The 22521-nt window shown below is 35.7% G+C and overlaps 2 protein-coding genes across 2 annotated transcripts in view; one reads left to right on the forward strand and one right to left on the reverse strand.

The window, feature by feature from the left end:
* The window catches only part of LOC100742047, a 31678-nt gene extending 28383 nt beyond the window's left edge, over positions 1–3295 (forward strand). Inside the window, exons 5-6 of the mRNA XM_012394541.3 lie at positions 132–1117; positions 1501–3295. Coding sequence (XP_012249964.1) covers positions 132–1117; positions 1501–2533 — 2019 coding nt within the window. The 3' untranslated portion in view covers positions 2534–3295. The remainder of the gene's footprint in view (positions 1–131; positions 1118–1500) is intronic.
* The window catches only part of LOC105682138 (calcium uniporter protein, mitochondrial), a 77670-nt gene that overhangs the window by 42685 nt on the left and 12464 nt on the right, over positions 1–22521 (reverse strand). The window contains exon 2 of the mRNA XM_033318364.1: positions 3768–3969. Coding sequence (XP_033174255.1) covers positions 3768–3969 — 202 coding nt within the window. The remainder of the gene's footprint in view (positions 1–3767; positions 3970–22521) is intronic.

Genomic DNA, 22521 nt, shown 5'->3' on the forward strand with positions numbered 1-22521 from the left:
TTTAATAGAATCTCCAATCTCGTTCCTGCGCAGTTGCAATATTGAAAACGTAATCACACATAAGACCATTCAACCATGAAACATCCCAAAGAACTTGCATTCCTTACAAAATGCAATTTCTGTCGTTTTAGAGCGTAAACCAGGAAGAACGTGAGGCGAACACGAGCGTGGTGAACGCGAGGAACACTTCCGAGCAGAAAAACTCGCAGAAAGATGGTATTAAGGGAAAACAGACGGAAGGTAGATTCGAGAGGATCGTCAAAGAGACATCGAATATTATCGGGAAGGCTTGTAGCGTAGTGAAAGGAAGCTTAGGTTTCGAGGCACGATCAGAGAGCTCTGATCTGGGTTTAGGATCAGAATCCGGAAGTGATACCAGACGGAGATCCGTCGACGATGGCATCGATGAGGATCACGTGTCTAACTGCACAGACAAGGGATTATCGTCAAAGGAGAACGAGAATCAAAAGATGCACGGTAATCTGACAAGATCGATCAGCTGCGTGGATTCGATCGAGTGTCAGCCGGATGACGATCAGGAGTTCGATCATGTTCGTTACAAGATCGTCAAGTCGAACATGTTCGGCAAGAACATGTACACTAATGCTCGCAATGACGTCACGTACGAGGGATTGATCCAATATCTGCGAGAATATTCCTTCCAGGAGCTTCTGTTGGATAATAACGTTGTGATTATAGAACCAGTACGCGCGGAAACCATAGAGCGCAAACCATCCAACGTTGGAAAGGCGAGATCAGAGCCAAGCTGTAAGATAGCAGGAGCTATACAGAAGAAAACGGACGCAGAGAATTGCCAGAGAAGTTGCGAGAGTTCAAATGTCAATGCTAAAAGCCCGAAACAGTCGTCTATCAGGAAGCATTTCTTTTATCATCCTATTAGGGTAAACCGTGAGCTTATCGATGAAGAACTACCTGATCCTGATACCGTGAAAAACGTGAGACTTATGTTTGAGAATACATTGAAGATGAAGAATCCGTCTAATTCGACGTTCTCACGGGATTGTAAGAGCAGGAAGAGTGCTAGTATGAAGGATCTGAGTAGCATTGATGACAGCCATTTTGATGAAATGTCGGAGAAGGTGGATGAGGCTACCAGGTAGAATATGATTCTTTTTTTCTGCGAAAAGTTTGCAAAAGTTTTTGCAAAAGTTTAGTAAAATGCATATACTAGCGAAAGATGAACACTACTCGGTTTAATATACGTTGTTGGGCGAATGTTTGGAATCACTTTTCAACTATTAATTACATTACTATCAATTACGCAACAGATATCAATAGTAAAGTTCCTTCGCTTCAATAAATTATTGATATAACAATTTTCGATGCTGCCAGAATTCCAAAGTAACTTTTCCCTTACTTTGAACTTTGAACTTTGAACTCTATGAAAACACAGTAATTCCAAACTTTTGACCAGTAACGAACCACGCACCACCCTACTTACTCAACTTCATTTAGCGAAAATTACCATGCCATGTTCAGATGTTCCAGCAGGGCGAAGGATCTCACGAAACTATTCGAGAACATGGAGAAATCCACATCTTCGACCGCATCGGTGGTTGGATGCAAGGACGAATTAGACAGTCCCCGTTGCGAGTCGAAAACCAGGATTCTGGCACAAAGTTTCGAGGCCAGGAGCGGCCACACATCGCCGAGCGACTCGACTTCCTCCAAGAACAAGATGAACCGTTACCATCACCACCATCATCACCACAATAATTGGGATGCTGGTAGCGTAAGCTCTGGGGTGTCTAGCGATTATCCCGACACTGATCCCGGAAGCGGAGTGCAGTGTATTTCCTCGGAAGATGAGGAAGTCGACTGTCACGAGAACGATGTGACCGAGTCAGGTGGATCGAATCATTACGTATCACCAGATGTTCTTAAAAAGATTCGCGAATGTGGCACGTCAGTCACTTACTATGGCGGCAAAGTGGTAAACTCTAGCAATGGGCCATTAATATCACCAGTAGTGGAAAATAGATTCAAATGCGTCGATGGATCGAACGATTACGTAAAATTCAGGCTGATAAAGAGCAACTCCTGTGACAGCAGATTCGAACTAACTGGAAGACTCGTGGAGAATCATCTGAGGCATCGAAACAGGGACAGAGCTCATGATTTGAGCCAGTATACGATAGCCGAGACACCTAGCATCGAGATCACCACGTTAGACAAGCAAGAAGGCGAGGATGAGGATGGGAAGGTGAGATCGGAAGATGAGAATAATAGAATCAAAGAGGTCAAAAGAGAGCCTCCTGTGGTGATCGGTTTAGAGCCTAAAAAAGAGGAGAACAAGGAGGCGAAGGATATTAAGCTGGATTTTAAACTGGGTGACTTGGAGGATGCAAAGTCAGATTACGCTAGCAGATTCATCGGCAGTGCTTTAAATAGGTGGCAGGTCAATGAGAATAATTGGAGAACAGATGATTTTGGAAAAATGGAATTCGAAGAGTTCGAGGTACTCGAGGATAGTTTAAATGGAACTGAGAGTCAACGTTTGGAAACTTCTTGAAGGAATTGGGTTTTCTGTAATATATTTGGTCCATTTTGATAGAGCTAGAGGGAATGTTGCCAAAGTTGTAAGTCGATAGTTGCGGTAGTACGTCACGGTAGTGATACTTTGGTAAAAGTTTTTGCGTATTCTCGAACGATGTCGCTTTGTAACCGCGTTGTCTTTACTTTTGAAACGACTTCTCGATCCATCCGTTCGAGAATATCGCGTTAGTCAATTCAATTGTTCGGGAGCATTGTACAGTTGTTATTCGAGGTTTCTTAGCAACGAGCAACTTGGATGTTTGATCAAACACTACGAAATTTCATTATATTTCGTATAATACACATAATAATATATTTATGAAAGATTTCTACAAGTGTTCGAATACTTTCGTGAGCTATTGTATATTAAAGTCGATGGTTATAGAATTGTAACGATCTTGAAATACTGTATTTGATTTTGATCGAAGAATTGAAGCAAGTGTACATAAGGAAGCGAAGAACGTTCTAAATCAGTTTATTTGTTAAATTGTTATTTACCTTGTTCTAGGCTAAATAAATATCCGGTTTAAAATATCTCCTAACACCTAATCCCTTTAATGTGTTCGTTTTTACTTCCACGAAATTAAATATCGAACAAAGCGTGTTCTGTAAATTGGTTAAGTAACGAGTTGGTTTAACGTAGATCACGATTTAACAACATAAAGTGCTGTTATTTAATTTTCACGTGGAGAAAGAAACTGGTCAGTAAATAAATATATGGTATTTATTATTAAATCTTTGTGCAGGAAGCCTTATTTATATTATCTAAAAATTCCATGAATTTTAATTATGATCTGGTATAAGTTTAAATATAACAATTCATTTATACGAATGTGAAATATGCCGGAGAGTTTTGTAAGAACCTCCGCTCGTATGTTTCTCTATAATATTTTAAATCCACAAGGTGTAAATTGTCACGAATGTATCATAATTATGTAAAGGTACACAGAGATACGAGACACATAATTTAAGATGAGCTTGCAAATGGTTCTCTTTTATTAGCAGCCCACGAATATTCTAGTTGTAAAAGTATCTTCCTCTCAAATTCTTTACTTCTCTTCACGCAGAGTTAAGTTAAAGATCAAAGACTTTGGGTGTTAAAATAAGTTCGAAAAGTGAATCGTAAGAAAAGCTTCAAGATAAAAATATCTTTCCTCCGAATTTTTTTTTCATTTTTTTATGAACCTTCATCGCGTTCGATCATTACTCACCACCACTCTCCGTGTTCTTAGTGATCATCAAACTTTTGTTTGCTGTGTCATTTTTTGTCGCTTTCGTTGGGCTCCGTTCGCTCGGCGTACTCGTATCTTCTATTCTTTTCATTAAACCCGGACTTGACCTCGGTGAAAAATTATTCTTTGTCGAGGAGAGATTTCTCTGCGTGCTGTGCCACCACCTTTTGCACCATGTTTCCTGCAACACAGAAAATTACGGTTAGTGTAATGTAAATAGAACTACAATACAGTGGCATTTTTATTTGTGTTCGTTTATCGGTGAAAACGAGTCTTGGTTTTATCCACGCGACGTTTTAACATTCAACGAAGCGCACGAAGGTTTCCGCCTTTCTTCTCTCAGATTTTCTTATATTCTTTTCTCTATTTTTATAATTTCTCAGGAAAAAGAGGGTCTATTGCAAACATGACGTATAAATACCAGAAACCAGTTCTCTCTTGTGTTTCTTGTTTCGTGTTGGGTTTCTTCCGTCAATTCGCATTCGATTAGCGCGCGTTTGGGTCGGAACATCAAACACAATTGTTTCACGTAGCGCAGATAGATCAGGCAAATCGTGGCTCTGTGAATCGTTACCCGATCAGGCGTTGTGATCGGACATTGAACATCGTAATTACATCTTGTACTAATCGTGAAACACCAATTTCAGAGTTTCCCACTCGTTACGTGAGTTTGCTTGATAGCTATGCTCTTACCAATTTTGGTCTTCGATTACCTATGCGCAAAATGCTCCATAGGTATGCACTGTAGCTTAAAAGTACGCATTTGGACATTTCTATGCAATAAACATCAATCCATGGAATGGATTTCTAAGAGAACAAACGTGGCTGTCGAATTTTTGTCGGAATTATCGGTCTGTACAGTTGATCTTTTCAGAGTCGACTTTTTTTAACTTCTGAGAAAGATTATTTTTTATCAAATGTTAATAATACAAATATATTTTTGCTATCGTTTTTGTTAACTATCTTTCCTAACTTACAACGTTGCGCTTATACAACAGCACGCGCTAAGGAGTCGAGGAGTTATGGAACGAGCAGATACATTTTTCGCGAGTAAATCACAGAAACAAACGTGTTCAGTATTTCGATAGAATTCACGTATTGCTACCATCGATCACTCGGGTATCCGAATATGTAAATGTGATATTTTCATACACGCGTTGATAAATATATCGACAGAATATCATACAATTGATGCGAAATTTAAATTTTCCAGAGTATTGACCAAAGGGCAAACGTGGAACAGAATTTATTCGGTTACGGAGGTAATTTTTATTTTGACACGCAATGACTCGACGTAAACGTTGTATTTGAACGCAGCGGAATTGGCAAATGCCCAAAATACTATGAGGTCAATGCGGGGTCATGCCGAAATTGGAGTTCGGCCAGGGTCGGCTCACGACTGTACATTTGGCAGAAAGTGGTTTTCAAAGAACGAAGCGAATGTAACGATAAGTATTTGGTAGAGCGGCCTTTGTCATAAAGTCGAATGGCATGTACCCAGAGAAATAAAGGATTTCCAAGTGAAAAGCGGAAACTTTCTTCAGGAGAACTTACGTGCTTTCTCGCATTTGAATCGTCGTGTTGTCGCTTTGTTTCCTTAAATATGCATAATTTGCAAAATACTCGACACTTTGAGCGATGTGGAAATTTGTGCGTCGTCTGGAAAACGACGCCGTTATTCCCGTCAACACGGTGTTCTAAAAACGATACCGCAATGCGTATCTGACGCTACCTATTTTAAGACAATCGTAAAACCGCCTTTAAAATGCTATGAAGATATACGCGCAGTTGGAGTTTATCGAGACTAGTATTATCAGAATCTTGAGATATTTGATTCTCACGGTGAAAGAGAAACGAGTTAACGTGTTCGGCTCTGAATTAAATTGTGTAGAGTATAGTTTTGTCGGTCCTTTAATTTTAGCCTTACTTTGCGGTGTAAGAGGATACTTTAATTCGTTAAGAAGTTAGTTGATATTAAACAAATTATGAATGAAGTGTTGTATGATAACAATGATTGAAGTATAATGGATGAAACCGATGAACTCCTTGATTGTCGGTGATCGTTTAACAAAAAGAAAGATAACGTGAACCAAAGGTAAAAAGGAAGATAAAGCGCACGAAAAGTTCAAAGTTCCCTTGCGTGAGGGACCATATATCAAGCTTCGTCTCTTTTTGTGTCGATGAAATTCTTCCGCATAATAGCACCGATAAAGATCCAGCATTCAAAACGTCTCAGTGTCATTTAGAGTTTAGGCTGTCGATCAGTCTCCAAGAAAGAAATTTCAATGAAGTATTTCGATATGCGATGAAAAATGAAATGAAAAATGAAAGAAAGACGTTGCGATAACTACGAAACTACGTAATTATAATCGTTACTCAGATCATTAAGACTGTGAATTTTCATAGAAAGTCAATATTTTTGAATCGTGGGTAATACAATAATATCTAAAGGAAGGTTTATTTTAGCTACTATATAATTATAATGAATGCCGTTTTAGATATTTTACATATCTTTGCATACTATCTGTATTCTGAGCATTTTTGCGCTTTTGCATTTTAAATTCTTTGTGAATGGACAAACATTTGCAGGTTGACGATTACACCGACGACGATACCATTAAATTACAGACAATGGCAGTAAACGCAAAAAGCGTGAAATGAGTTTCCTTCTGTATGCATTTTCAAGTAACTGTGAAACCTTTGTGCTTTGACTTAATTCTCGCTTCCTACATTTTTGCTTATTCATATTTGTAACAGATGTAATTTCGTAATGTCTAACGTGACCCGTCATGTACGTTTTTAAAACCACATAGCGAATGCAACAATTTCCATCGCCATTTCTGTTGAAACGCAAGAAAATTTCTAAAAATTGGGTCAGTACAAGAATTACTTGATAGTTGGTAGCGAGGGTTAATTGTATTTTACGTATAATTTCGTACATTTTCCAGGATTCATCTCAGTGAGATTCTCTAGTTTCTCAAGTAAAATATCTCGATCTTCTTAGATTTTTCCGCGATATTAAAGTGACTGCGTTCCTTCGTTAACCTTTCTACCGCGTTTCAGTTTCATATTTTTAAACGTCTGGTTTCTTGAATTCGAGACGCTTTAATCGAGATGATTTAATCCGCGATTTTACCGTGGATCGTTTAAACTCTTCAACGATATATCTGGCGGTCTAAGAATATTCTTGCTTCTCCTTTTTCTCCTGACTTTTTCTCCCGAAGCGCGATATATTTCTTAACAGCCTTCTCGAATTCCTGCAACCGGATCTTTGTCATCTTTTCATAAAAGGATCGATATACAGCATATTACGAAGAATCGATGGTATTTGAAAACTCGAAGAAAAAAGAGAAGAGAAATATCTATTGCATTTATTTAAAAAAGACTTACAAATTTTTATTTTTATAGATCTATTTTATTTTTCTTTTTTATTATTAGTTGTGTAAAAGAAACTTGCAATTTGGTATATTTAGTAAGAAAGAATTCCTTTACTAAACACCGATAATGTTCTCTTTTTATTAAATTAATGTGGACGTCCTCGGCAGGGCCTAAAAAGTTGCATCTATATTTGTTCAGCACAGAAGCGTGCTCTTATTCAAACAATCGGTAGCATCCAGTTCCCATTCGTCAATTGCTCCGCCTCGTTTTTCTTTCTCAATACCAAACCTCTGTTCGAACGTTTTACCCGTTACTCGTTTCGCTCGCTTATTCGTCCTGACTAATCGATTTTGCTGTCGTGTTTTTCGAAGTTATTTTTGCATTGTGTTTTTTCTACTCGTTCCACGATGGACGGCATAAAATTCTTAACGATTCAACCGAGATATTTTTTCTCGAAAAGTTCGTCTTCAGCATCGTTTCGCGCTAATGGCATGCAACTTTCGCCAGAACTCTATTCGGTAATTCGATCATTATCGCGGTCTGAAAGTTTCAGAGACACAAGTTCGGATTATTCAGACGGCCGCGCTACGCGAATCTTCTCGACGGAAGTTCTCGTTTCCTCTCGAAATTGGATTCCATTGAACACGCCACGACCTTGTAAAATGTTGTCCACCCATGAGTTATTTCGTGACAGTGGCGCGTCAGAAATTTCCTAGAAATTTCAGGCGGCTTGTACGAATTCACCATCGATATTCGCTTGGCGAAAATCAACGAAAACCTGTTGGAAACTTCCATCGTCAATATTTCAGTGTTACCGCACGCGTACGTTCGCACATTGTGCACAATTAGATACGGGACGTAGTTTCTAGCGTGAAACGCTATCATATAATATGCCGGGTGTACTTTTCTAAATTGCACGTCTGAATTATGATTGCTGTTGCAGAAATAACTGACAGATTTTTGTCATTTACTGGTTTAATTTAAATGAGTTACAGTATGCAGTACAGCGAGTGCATACATGTACATTGCACGTATTCATGGATTTATGCGTGCAACGAATATACGGCAAATTGACTCAATTAATCAAAGAGTAAAAATACTTCGCTGTTGAGTCTATCGTTAAAAATCAACTGGTGGATTGCCGTGGATATAAAATCTCGGGAAACTGAATTTTTATCTTTACAGACTTTTATTGCAAATTTACCTCGGTCATTTAAAACGTTGAATTTTGTTTAAGAAAAATAATCCGAATAAAAGGTATTTACAGCTGACTCGGTTGAAAATTTATTGAAAATAATTCCGACGCAATTTTCGTGTATCGTCCGAGATTAATTTTCTCGTCGACATCAGATCAATTTTGTCTCGTATTATAAATATTTAATGGTTGAATTCTGGATTCCATCGTTTTTAACACTTCTACTATTTGTTTTTCGTTATTTTATTATATTTTTAGACTTTTCATATTTCTCTTGAAATATGTCGCGTTGAAAGTTTCGTGATTGTGTTTATTCTTTTTAAAAATTATGGTACAGCCTTTTATATATTTGAACGAACGATTGAACGAATTTAAATAATTAAGCGAGATTTTATCGTTTCATTCGTCACCGTTAATTAAATTTTAATGAACGATCTGTCGACGATTTCGCTCGTGATTCTCAACGACCAAGCGTTTCAATTAGAACACATCATCGTCGATGATATTCCAGCAGTCAATCAACGTACTCGTATATGCACATGCTCTGCTTGCTCAAATTTTGGTCGCCGGCCAAAGCAGCGAACGACCACCAAAAGGATTTCTCACGTGCGCAACTGTCGTGAAATAAATAATCGAAAGGCTAATGATCTCGCGAGTGTCACCGATCCCTCGTGTAGATTTCAGTTTACGTTTGTCGTAAAGTAAAGTACAACACCTGAAGAACACGCTAACTATTTAGTTAATTAAAATGTTGGTCGCCTTTCAGGAAATAATGGGTTTCTGTTCGACAACACCCATTTTTGTTTTCCCGACACGGAATCAACCGAAGTAAGCCACTTAAACGTCGTTCAATTTGTCCAACACGAAGATCTCGACAATCTTCGGGTTCATCTTTCTACGATTGTTTCAGGCTTCGACTTCTGTTTTTAGAAATAACATCTCTGTTATAAGAGTGTTTCGTGTCAATTCTCCAACAAATTGAGTTAACTGTTACGATTCGCGTTTATATAGCAACTATTATACAACTACTTGGTTGATACTGGCAAATGAAATTCTCTCCGTGCTGGGAAATTCTTACAATGGTATCACATTTCAGAGCAAACGAGAGTTCTAGACGCCGTTATTATCATTCGAACTCGTTATAGTTGCTGGAATCGATATAACTGGAGCATAGTTAGGTGAAGCACTAGCTTCTGGGTGGAGTCGAGGGTCAAAAGGTGAGACACGGAGCGATTCAGAAAATGATCGACTCTACTTTTTACTAGTTGCAGTACGCGTGGAAGTACACGATTAATATTTCATCGGCAAGAAATAAATGACCTACTTCCATAAGTTCTCTCATGGTAAGAAGATGGCATAGATAATGGCAAACTTCAAGGTATATTTTCAAAAACGGTGCGTCATCAACGCTTTCCTGTACTTTCCGATTTATAGAGTTGATCAATACGTTAATGTACACAGATATTTTTTTAAATAAGTAGAACTCTAAAGAACAGGAGGAATTCATCTCCTTCTATCTTTAATAGAGTTTAAGATTGGTAATTTTCGGGAAGACAGAAAAATGCAGTTTCAACGATACTCCAGATTTTTATTTCCACAAGAAAATTTCGAATTTGTCTCGGCGCTTAAAACATTATCACCAAAATTATTAAGTTTCTTACACCAATTCTATTATTCTCGATATCTATCTTTCACTTACAAGGTATTAGCATCTCGTTAGATGTATGTATGTAACAAGATCTTAATACCTTCAGAGTCATGAATATTCATAGGCTACTCGTGACTTCGTATCTCATGTTTTATCAAGCGCTCCATGTATCCTCGGTCGGTTTCTCTAGTCATTTCCGCACGAGTATTTTTCCGGAGCTAAAGGTATTTACTTTGTTGCAAATAAAGAACGTTAAAGGATCTTTCAGCGAATCGAATGGAAAACATTCGATAGTAAGATAAGATCTGCATACAAAAATTTTAGTTTCAACGAGGGGGAAAAGAAATTCCCTGAAGATAGATGTTTTTCTTTCATTCTCCGCGACGAAGTGGCACGTGCGCGAGAAACTGCCGAGGAAAAATGGAATAAATCACATTTGCAAAGCGTGAAATCGCATGAATACGAAATGACATTTGCAGATATGATTCGCCGTATGTCTATTCAATACCTTCGTCAAGAGGCACGCACATCATTTTGGCGTTGACTAAATGGCGAGGGAAAATAAGATGGACGTCATTTTGGAGTGCAGTAAAAGCTTTTACTAATTTAACGGAAAACAAAAGAGATTAATTGCTGTCCAGTTAATGGATCGTTATTTCCCAACAATGTCCTCAATTCGTGAACGATAAACAATCTGTAGATTAACCCGTTTATATTGGTAAATCAGTATTGCTGAATTATGCAGTTCAGCGAGTTTTTTCCAATTTTCATTATCTAATTGCAGTCTGTTTTGACGAAACAGCGAAAAAAAGTTAGATTAAATTTTGGATCTTTTCAGGGTCAACAATTGATTTGAACGATGAATGTATTCTCTTTTATTCAAACGCGTTTAAACAAATTTATTGAAATCTAATCGATATCTAACTTTATTATTGACATCTTGTAACTTTTGACTTGTAAACTTTCGCTAATAATATCTGAATATTCCATTACATAAAAGAGCTCTGTTTAATATAATTACTCTGCTCGGTAGAAATAGTCAAAGTCTTGCACGAATCAATAAAGAATTTATTTTAAGCATCACTATTATTAATCGAAAATATTTTTCCTCGATAAAGCATCACAAATTTAATATCTAATTTATAAGAATATACTCGTGAACGTTGAAGTATTCTGGTTCACCTGTTGATTTGTAAGGATCAGAATCTTACATCTGGTTAATTTTTCATGGGATAAAAATTAACATATTCGACTTGTTACTTGTCTCCCTATACCCTCTAGCATATTTTACGCTGTAAACATATTGCGTTTGAACATATTTTATCCTGTCATTTGAATTTTTCATCATACACCCGCTACTTTAAAATTCCCCTACTAGCAAAATAGATGGGTCGGCCATTCAAATCCCCTATGGGCTCGTGAAGTCATTACACTATGTTTCATGGCCAGCTAACTTCCAAGTGACATTGCTGCCGTAAAGAATAATGCGACTACTCTACATCGGGATACACGCTAAAAATATATTACTTCATGAATTAATTTACAAGGGTTGAACATATTTCTGTTTTCAGACATTTGCGATCGAATGGATAAAGATAAAAACTGAGATAAATTTCTGTGAAGAAAGAAAGTTAGAATTAACATTTTTGAGGCATATTCAACGTTAAATGGAAATGTTGCAAAAATATTATGTATTATACAAAGTTATAAAAATGTACTGAAAGTACTTGTACTTTTAAACATTTACAATTGGAAAATTTCAAATCATAGTTTAAATAAATTTCTCTACAGTCGTTGTAACAGGAAATTTATTTTCCAAACTTATACAAACCTGTTCAAGATATTTGTCCATTTAGACACGTTTAATTGTGTAACTTCGAACTGTTGTTCGAAATACATTTCTCTACAATGATACATTTGAAAGCTAACGCCATAGCTACCTACGAAACTGTAGCAAATGTAAATCGTAGCAAAATGTTTATTGTCCAAACTATTCGTGCTTTGAGATGCGTCTAATTGAGTAACTCTGAATAACATGTTGAACAAACTTCTTTACAATGAGGCGTTTCAAACTGAACAGTTTTCAGGCTTATTCGGCATTAAATTGTTGTAAAAAGTTTGATTCACAAAGCTACTGAAACGCGTTGGAATTTTCATGCTCAACATTTTCGGGGAAATTCATTTTCCATGACGTAAATAAAGTTTCGTGAAATGTCGAAATTTTCATGTACAATAGGAATTCGAGGAAATTCTATCCTGGCTTAAATACAATTTTGTGAAATCAAATGTTACAGAATCGATGCTTAATTCGTAGGATAAAGCGATTAATTTACAAATTTCGAACAATTGTCGCTTTTCCTCGCATCGCAGAGAAAATTTCGACGATCGTTTAAATCGAAACTCATCGGAATGCACTGAGATTTTTATTTCCACCATTTATACTTGAAATTTCAAAATGAAATGTAAATAAAGCTCTGATTTTCGTTCAAACGAGAGAACGTATCGACTTTTCACCTTTTACTAGTTGAAATTCTAGAATGAAACGTACCAAGATTAACACTGAATCCAGAATGAAGAGATTAATTTAAAGATTTTTCATAGTTGTGGTTCCGAAATAGAGTTGGAAAATCCCAATAATTCCTAGAATCACATATGGGAAGGCATTTAAATTTTCACTCTCACTGTTTATAATTGAAATTCTGGAATGAAATAGCCGAGATCAACGCTTAATTCGGTATGAAAAGGCCAATTTAAAGGTTTTCTACAGCCTCACAGGCTCTGTCTCAAATAGTAGTGGAATTCCCGATAGTTGATCGAGCCATAGACATCGATAATACGTACTGGAAAGGGTAGAAAATTGGATCAGCTGAGTAGGTTGTGTACGAGGATTTTCCCATTAAATGCTAATCGGCTAACTTGCTGTACCTGTGCTTTGCGGTTTCTACCGGGAACACACCAATTCCAGATAATCAAGTGCACAGCACTCGAAATCAAACGAATAGAAATAGAAGTTGCTCAAATTGGGGCACCGAGAATGTCTCATATCTGCATAATATAAATTATTCAGAAAGAATAATGTAAGATGTAAAGATGATGCAAGATCGGATTATTTGAGTCAGTAGGTTATTTAGAACGAACTAAGCAATTCGCAGTTTTAATTTGACAGATTTGGTTATAGTTTGGATATATATATGTAAGTATATTGGAACAATTTTTGTGCAATTTATTTTTGATAATAGACCATTTGGCTCGTTAATTTATTAACTGTTAACGTTGCACCAACACGATATTTTATAGTCGACTTTTTTCCAATCAACTTGATATTTTATAATATATGACAAGTTTAGGATTGAATATTAGAATGTTAAAATCTTTAGCCGAGTCAAATAACCATGTACAGAATCGGTGATTGTTTCCATCGTTAAAATTTAACCAGAGGACTGAAATCGTAAGAGCCTGTCTTTGAAAAGCAGCTTCCCCACGAACAAACGAGAGCAGGCGGAACTTAGAAAACTTTTAAGGGGTTTAAATTATCGTCGAGTATCGCGTATTCACAAAAACTTTCTCTCCAGAGGTCATAAAATATTAAATTTCAAAGTTTTCCGCGTTTAATATTTCCATGGATATACCCTTTGAAAAGCTATATATTCTGCAAGTTTCCTAATCCCTTTGTACCACTAGGTTTTTAATCGAAATTTTAAATCCATCGAGAAAAAGAAAAAATAAGAGTCTTGCAGAAACCACGCCTGGTTAAACGGATTTTCTGAATATCGAGGTCAATCGATATGATGCGAGTGGAAACCGGAGGCTTTTCATTTCTTTGACCAGCTATTAACAATTGTACATGTATACACTGGTTCGAGAAAGTATTTGAACGCTTATCAAACCGCAGTTTTGTTTCTCCATATTTCTATGTGTTTTGTAAAACATTCTCAAGTTCCATTAGTTGTTATCGTAATTTATTCGTCCTATATTTATCGTAATTTCATCGTAAGTTTCTGCGATTTTTATCCAGGTAATTTAAGAAGCTTCGTTTAGCTCATTGTCTTTGAGATTTCTAAATGGAACAAATCAGAAATTATATCGTTAACTTGTAACAATGTTGCTCTTATCGTGTTTTCTGACGTCATTATTCGGGCCTTTTATTGCTTTTAAAGCTCGTTTTCCATGTAGGCACGTGCACTGCTTTCATTTTATTATTGAATCCTTCCTTTGATGTTTTCACGTCTTTCTTTTATCGCCACAGTATTTCTTTCTTAGCGTCCGTGTATTTCTTTTGCTGCTTCTACGATTTTGTCTAATGGATGCCTTTGTATTTGCTTCTTTAATTCTGTAACTTTTTCAATACATTTTTGCACTGCTTTTTACATTCTTTTTGCTTTCTTTTTTGGTATTAAAGGCTACATATTTTTACCTTGCGAAGATTAGTTATAAAGATTACAAGCTCTATTTATTCAGTGTTCTCGCAGTACTTTTATACATTTCTGCTATTTTTGCTTTTCTATATCTTTTGATTAATTTCTTTTATTTCTTTATATGTTTGGGTAGTTTTCTCGTTTATCTCTTGTACTCGTTTTCTCTGCTTCTTTAATTTACTAGGTCTTTCCTTTTTAATGTAGTCGTATCACATTTTTTCGCATTTAACAAACTCCTTTTTCCGCGTACTTATGCCATTGTGTTTTTATTGCCCGAATTCTTTCCCCTTGTTGGAATTCAATCTAGAATTCTCCTCTCAGCCGGATTGCTTCCTCGAACGTGAAAATTTTTCTAAGTCTCAATTTCATCCTATTGGAATTTATCCCAGAATGGTCGAAGGATAGCAGGGGTCCTTGGGGTGATAACATTATTTGCACTCATTGATTAAAGACGGATACTGTCCACGTGGGTAATAGAAATCGAAAGCAAAGAGCTTTAGGAACGTCTTTGGTAACCGGACAATAGCTGCTAGGAATTATTTCGGAGAAAATGATCATTGACCACCAATAATGACCATAGGTTGACCACAGAGTAAACGTGCTGTCCATGTCACGTACCGGGACAAGGGGTAGTTTCAGTGGTTTACGGACGTCTTAAGATATTTTGATACTCGTAGAAATCGAAAATATAGGAATGGGTCTGAAAGCTTTGGTTTAGTTACCCTCCTTTCCTAACGAATGATGTTTAACATGGAAAAGCACTCTGCGATATATCTTCGTGTTTGAGTGCACAATGTTTTTATTAAAATGCCTGTGGAATTATTTATTTTAGTGATTTCATATTTCCTAATCTAAGCCTTTTAGCTTATTTTGTTAATACTAACTCCAAGTGCAAGTAATATAATTTAAGAGATTACAGAGAAATGTTTATCTTTTTTTCGTAAAATAACTTAGTTACCGTGGATTATTCTAAGATAAAAGAAGTAATAACGAGAAATAAATAATAATCTTTTGTGGTAATAATCTTAAAAAAAAAAGAAGGAAAAAAGTCAGATTGGAAAATAACATTTCTGAAAAATTCATAATACGCCTTAAACCAAGGAATATGTAACCCGATGTCAGAACTCCTTCTCTCTTCCAATCCTTTTGCCATTTCCATCGCTTTTGGAACGTAGACGTGACCTGCTCCGCTCGCATCACCGCGTGACAACCCTGAACTGGTCACGTAGAGGATCAGAAATTACGTAAAGTATAGTTTAGACTTGATTCAGTTCCTGTCGAAGAAGATAAAATGCTACGGATTGAATCACATTGTAAAATCAATATATCGATGTTGTTATTTGATGCTTCAATTCAGAATCTCGTTATATCACGGACCATATCATATAAATTTTGACCACGGGTCAAACGTGACAATCTAAAATTCAGTTTAATATTTCAAGGTATAATTTCTTTCATTTTTCTTATTTGACGCTTTTTCGTTAACTTATCCTCCTCTGGAATGCTTTTTAGCAGCGAGTCACGGCTGCGAAGTGGCTTGATTAAATGCACTCTGTAATCTGCCAGCGGGATCTCGGATTTAAACGAGGAACGTAATGTAATACGAAACGTTGGGCCGGCGAGACCAACGCTTTTTAATGGAAGGTGGAAATTTCTGATGGCATCGCTTTTCCATCACTTCCTGTGGATCATCTAATTTCTGGTGCGTTTATTTAATTCCTGACGTTGATCGATCTTCCTAGTTTCCACAAAAACCTAGTTTTTAAAAATGTTATTTTCAAGCTTTAAGAGGAATTCAAATAACCCAATTTGAAGTGCACCTTTTTGTCCCTTCGCTTGAGTGTTCGGGTTAGCGATTTAAATTCAAGTGTTCAACATTTTTATTCAATTAGTCAAATGATTTAACTCCAACTCGTTTGCGTTCTTGTTAGGATATTTTTTCGTACAATCGCTTTACTAACGTGCTGTCTTGGTTAATGTAAAATACCCTTTCAAGCTACAAACGAACTTGGAATTCTTCCAACAATTCCTTCACTCAGGTGGAACTTACTATATTTCCATCAAGTTTAATTTAGATTAATCTCAGTTAAATTCAAATTTGTATTCGTATAAGTATACTTGAGAGTTAGGAAACTTTATTAGTCTGAGTGTTTCACAGTTCAGATTTAACGAAACAAATTTTTCAGACAAATAGAACAAATTTTATTCTATCAATAATTTTTCTTATTACTCTACGTGTGCGTATTTTCCATAGCAGCAAAGTAGTCAGAATTTCGCTCCTATTTTCGGGGTCGTATCGATCCTATCCACCAATAACTGCTTTTATTAAATTGCAGTCTGCTTAAGTAACTGTGAACAGGGTAGTGTACGTAATTCAATTTACGCGAGACGACGGGCTATAATTTTGTTTTATTTCGGGTTCCATCGATCTCCTACACGCTGCGTGGATATTGGAAAGAGATGTAAATTAGAAAAGATTTTTAACGTGATGCAAAACGTCCTTGCCTCGGAAGAATATTCGACGATTTAATTGAAATAATCTATAATGCGGGAATGTAGAGTATCTTCCACTTCAATGGAAAAATGAATAAATTTATCGCGTGACATTCTATGAGAATCGACATTCGTGCTTATTGTTGTGTGACGACTAACATTTAACAAAATTATTCCCGGGCTGCGGGCTTTTGTTTATTTATGGGAAATATCCAAAATCTAATATCTTTTATAATAGTAAAAGTATTTTCAACTTAAGTCCCATTTCCTAAATTACATTCGTAAAAATATACATAAATATCTGTGATATTTTAGTTAATATAAAATTTATTGAATCGAATAAAATGTACTTACTCTTGTAAAATATAAAGCTTTCAGTTACTTCAATAAACGTTTTATTCCTAGTGGGCGTTAGTATGAAAGCGGGTTTCAAAGATATTTTAGTCAGAGATGGGAGAGAAAGAGAAAGAGAGAGAGAGAGAGAGAGGAGATTTTAATTTGCATTTGCGATGCAGCCTTCAAAGTTGCATTATTAGAACCGCCCTTGTTTGCGGGTTATTTTTCCTTGTCTCCGTCCTTGACTTATCCATTTTGCCCTTGTTCTCCGTCTGAGATACCACATTATTTTCAAATATGGTTACTTGAGTTTTTCAACCTAGATTCTAGATCAAGTATTTTTTATTCGTAATTTATTTTTTAGGTTACTTCTAATTCGTTGCGTATAAATTCCATCATTTCCACAAAATTAGTAAAGAATCATAAATATTGTAAGAAATTAGATCTTGAAAAAGTAAAACAAATGGTATAGAGGCAGAAATATGGACTCATATCTTGCTGCAATAGAATCAGGCGACACACCACAGATTCTAAGAATAATTAGTAGATACTGTATGCAAGAACTCTTATTGGTACTGTGTATTGAAACAATATCGTGTTCAACTCTTAAATTCTATCATTCTGTAAAATTGGTACGAATCATTAACGAAATTCTATCTTGGAAAATTGCAACAGAAAACAAATAACACAGAAGGAGGATAGATACACGATTTCACTGTTTGTCATTGCTCATAATAATTTCTGATAATAATTTCTAATTGCTCATAATTTCGTTTCTCATAATGGATTACAGTCTTAATTAATACCTATGATATATCGATTACACATACAAATTCTATCGAGTACACGATAGTTTCCGGGTGAAAGTTCCTGTTGTTATCTCTACATTCAGAGATAGGATCATAATAGTTATTATTTTATTAAATGGATAAATCTATCACACCGTTCTGAGCCAAGAAAACCTTTATTGCACGCGCTTACAAAAACTATGGATAAAAACAAAAAGGCATCTTAAGCCTATGGATTAAATCTATCGATTGTAACCAGGATTATCTTCTAGTTACTATAACTAACGCATCTGCATATGGATGGCGAGCACGAACTCGCGTTATCATTTTCAACAGTTCCATAATGGAAATTGTTTGCAATGCAATATATACAGCGTTATACATATATGTGTTCGAAAGTCGTAAAATAATTTTTCAAAGTTTCGCACATCGTACGGATCATTGGCCGCGGAAATACAGACAAGTGAAGAAGCCCTCGAGGTTTTTACCAATTCCCTTTCCTTGTGGAATACGCTGCTCGTGCCAGGATCGTGTCACGATTAAATTGAATTTCACACCAGAAGCTGCTCCTGCGGGGATTCCAATTTACACAGAGTTGACAGCGTTCAAGGAAACCTGCTATTTTGTCAACGATACTCCGTTTGAAGTTCAATCGTTCCAAAACGTCTTGATTTTTGTCACGTGAGCCCTCTAACTTCAAATATTACGATTTTTAACACATTAAACACCAACATTGCGTTAACGAAATAACGTCTCATTCGCAATCACGTAACAAAAAGTGTCAAAATATTTTTTAATTTTCCTACGAACTTCGTTTCACCGCTTGGTCCCTAATGGGTTAAATATTTACAATTTAATATTTTATAAACATTCTGGCATTTTTTTCTTTCACGTCCCTGCTCTTCCTCGTTAATGAAGTTATGTATTTTATAGTAAACCAAGTCTCGACGGTGACGTATAGTTTAATATTTTAATCATAGTTCCATTACTTTTAATTTCCACTTAACCACAAAACGGAATATATTCGTAAGCATATAATTACTCGCAGGAAGCTCGTACAAAGTACCTTGCGAGGTGCATAAAATGAGAAACAGGTGGGAGGTCGAGACGAATAAACCTATTTACAAGTTAACTCGTACGCAGCACACGGCATATTCTACGATATACTACGACATACCAAGAGTAGCTGGAAGTGCCGCTGAAAACCATGTTATTGAACCATGTTGTTGAACCATGTTGTTGAAACAATCCCGTAAAGGTAATTTACGCGACAATGATTCATTTCTGTGATGCGATTATGAAATTCTCTCGTTTCCTCTCAATTTGTTTTATTTCATTTTTGTATGCGCGGCCGGATACAACTGAATTATATTCAATCTAAGTAAATCGAAACGATCGAGCGTCTTTTCCAGTTGATTCCTTTCGATGCGATATTTATTTTAAATCTAAATTTTGTTTTTCATTCTATTTCAACACAATCCATTAACTAAACTTACAAAAATTGGTCGTGTCGTAAGTTTTAAAGATATATTGAAATTTTAGCAATTTTTAAAATTCACGGATAGAATTTTACCTCCACATCCACGAGAAAAATTAATATCTTTGAAAAATTATTTCTAAACAATCCACCGATGCGATTTACTAATAGCGAACATATAAATATTTCATAAAATTATTTCACAAATTTTAAAGATACGTATATAGAGATAATCATTACTCCAGAAACATTTTTACAACAAATTCCTACTTCCAGTGTTAAGCAAACATCATTACATCATCCTGACTGCAAGAGGCGTCCGTGATATATTGATTCGCTCTTACGTCTTCAATCAATGACATTCTTCGAAAGAACGCGTATACTCATTAAAGAAGATCTCGAACGCCAAGGAAATCGTTTATCCGCCTTGGGTCGTCGAGGCAGATTTTTCAGGCACTTTGACATCGTTCGTCTCGTATAATGGTAGTGGAAAATCACAGATATACACTCCATACACATGAGATCATCAAGCAGTCTATTACCTATGGTACGGACTTCGAGAAGTGCTTTGTCACGATAAAAATCGTCGATCGTGTCGAGATGCACAGAAGGTTGTTTATAAAACTCGAGTTGGAACAGACGAGACGACGGTGAAAAGAGAGATAAATCGCGCTGCATCTCGCGATCAAATTTTAAAGAAATCGTTATTCGTTCTCTGTCGGATGACTATTGGCACGATCGATAGAGGAATAATTGTCAAAGGTACGGTTTGCCGATGATAAATCGCGATGTACAGGCGAATAATATGATTTAGGTTATATGGAGTTCTATTCGGTTGGAATGTCTCGAATAGGATATTTATCTCCCTTGTACGGTATCGAGGTGTTTTGGTGGACGAGTATAAAAGCCACGTAGTAAGAGATAAATGTTTGTTTGGAAGTTGGATCCTGATCACTGATCAATGGACGCTGATCAACCGTGATATAAAAAAAATGCGATACGTGACTGTACTGTACGAACTAATCTTTTCTTTTTTTCGTTTTTGTAAAATGTATAGGGAACCTGTTTCACAGTGCGGAAAATCGAGTTTACCTTTTACAATGGACCATTTAATTCTAGTCCATACTGTGAGCCAAATACTAGATTAAACTATCGACTTCAAATCTGTTTTTGAAGATAACGTGGTAAATCATGAAATATTCGATGTATTGAAATTTGTCAAAGAATCAAAGATATTTAAAGAAATAATACACCGTGACGTCTGTTTGTTGTTAATTACCATGTATTTAGTTGATAGGATAGTAATCTTTAAATAAGTGAAAAAATATATCATTTTCATTGATGTACTGGTAAAAATGTTCTCCTTTACAAAAAGTGGAGAGAAAAGAAAATAAAGTTTTCTATTAATATGTAGAAATTATGATCGTTGAAAGATATGTAGGACTTTCTCGTACGGACTTTCGTTTAATTAAATCAATTAGTTCTGCGAAAGTAACTTTACGACACGTACTATTCCTTCAATTTTCCTTTCTCGATAAAATTTCAGATGAGACAACCTCTTTAATAATGAATTTATTATGACCAGAAAGGATTATCTTTTGTTATGCTGAAAAATAAATTCTATTCTTGATACGAAGAATAAATAATAATAATATATACAAATTATATACATAATGGCTATTGAACCTTCTACTATTCGTGAAAGAGTTTCATTACTGAAGTACTCATTCTGTTTTTTGGAATCACATTTGAATCAAAGATAAATTAAATGAACAAATATATCATCTCTCGAGAGGTTAATCAATAATTAAAAATTGTCACGTCCCGCGCCCCGCGCGATCCGTAGCGCGAAAGTAAAATTGATAATTTCTTTCAAATCAAGGTAATTTAAAACGTTTATTTGAAACCGTATTTACGGTATTTGAAATGAGAGACAGTTAAAGCGGCTAAAAGCTATATCTTGCGAAAACTTATCTAATTATATTTTTATAACGATATTAAGACAATTTAAATTGTAAACAAAGTCGGCAGTTTGAACAAACGTTGGGGATCTTCCCAAACATTTTCAAAAGGAAGAACTCAGAGAAGTCAGTAACAATAATTACCGTTCGTCTATCGAATAATAATATTACCGTTTTGTAATATTACCCGACTGTATCGAGTAATTACCATTCGAAGAGTTAGTTATCATTTTGTCAATCGAGAAATCATCATTTTGTCAACCGAAGAATTTTATATCCGTTAGTCTGTCAGTCAATTGTCAAAATCGAATAAGATTTGAATAAATAATTACATATTGTTAATTTACTTTCGAACAACTTTTGTCAGTTGCATTAAACGTCAGTTAGCGCTACCTTCTCGTCAGCAACTAAATAGAACGCAACAATAATAATATAAATAATATAAAAATAATTAAATGTCGCCACTGAAATGAATTTCGTGCAATTTTCCAGATGAAGGCAAAATAATTTCAATACTGGCATCTGCGATGAATATACTTCCACGGATATTGTAAAAAAAGAATAACGAATAGCATTTCTACTCCCAAATTCGGTTTACTACCCTTTGAGTTAGTAATGTTTCAAGAGGAAGCAGTTAATTCATAAAACAGAATTTAACGAACTGGATGATCAACACGTGTCCTAATGGACGGCTTTTAATGATACGGTTCAATCACGCCTAAATTACTGTTATAAATATTATGTCACGTTACTCTATACATTGTTATATTTCCTTTTATCATATCCCATCGCTTTACTTAGCTTTCCGATATTTAATATATTGTACGAAATGTTATAAAAGTTTATGGCTACTATTGCCAGTTACGTGAAATATTTATGTCAACAAGTTTTCGCGTGATAAGCAATTTATAAGTGATGTTTATGGAGAAAGTAAGTTAGGTTTGTAGAAGAAGATAAAAATTATAGAAAGTTGAAATATATTTTTCTCAATTACGCGAGAAAGTCATTTTGTGACAAAAATTCTAGCAAACGGATGGAACGA

The sequence above is a fragment of the Bombus impatiens genome, unplaced genomic scaffold (assembly GCF_000188095.3).
Source record: "Bombus impatiens unplaced genomic scaffold, BIMP_2.2 scf_0091, whole genome shotgun sequence".
In the NCBI taxonomy this organism is placed as follows: Eukaryota; Metazoa; Arthropoda; class Insecta; order Hymenoptera; family Apidae; genus Bombus; species Bombus impatiens.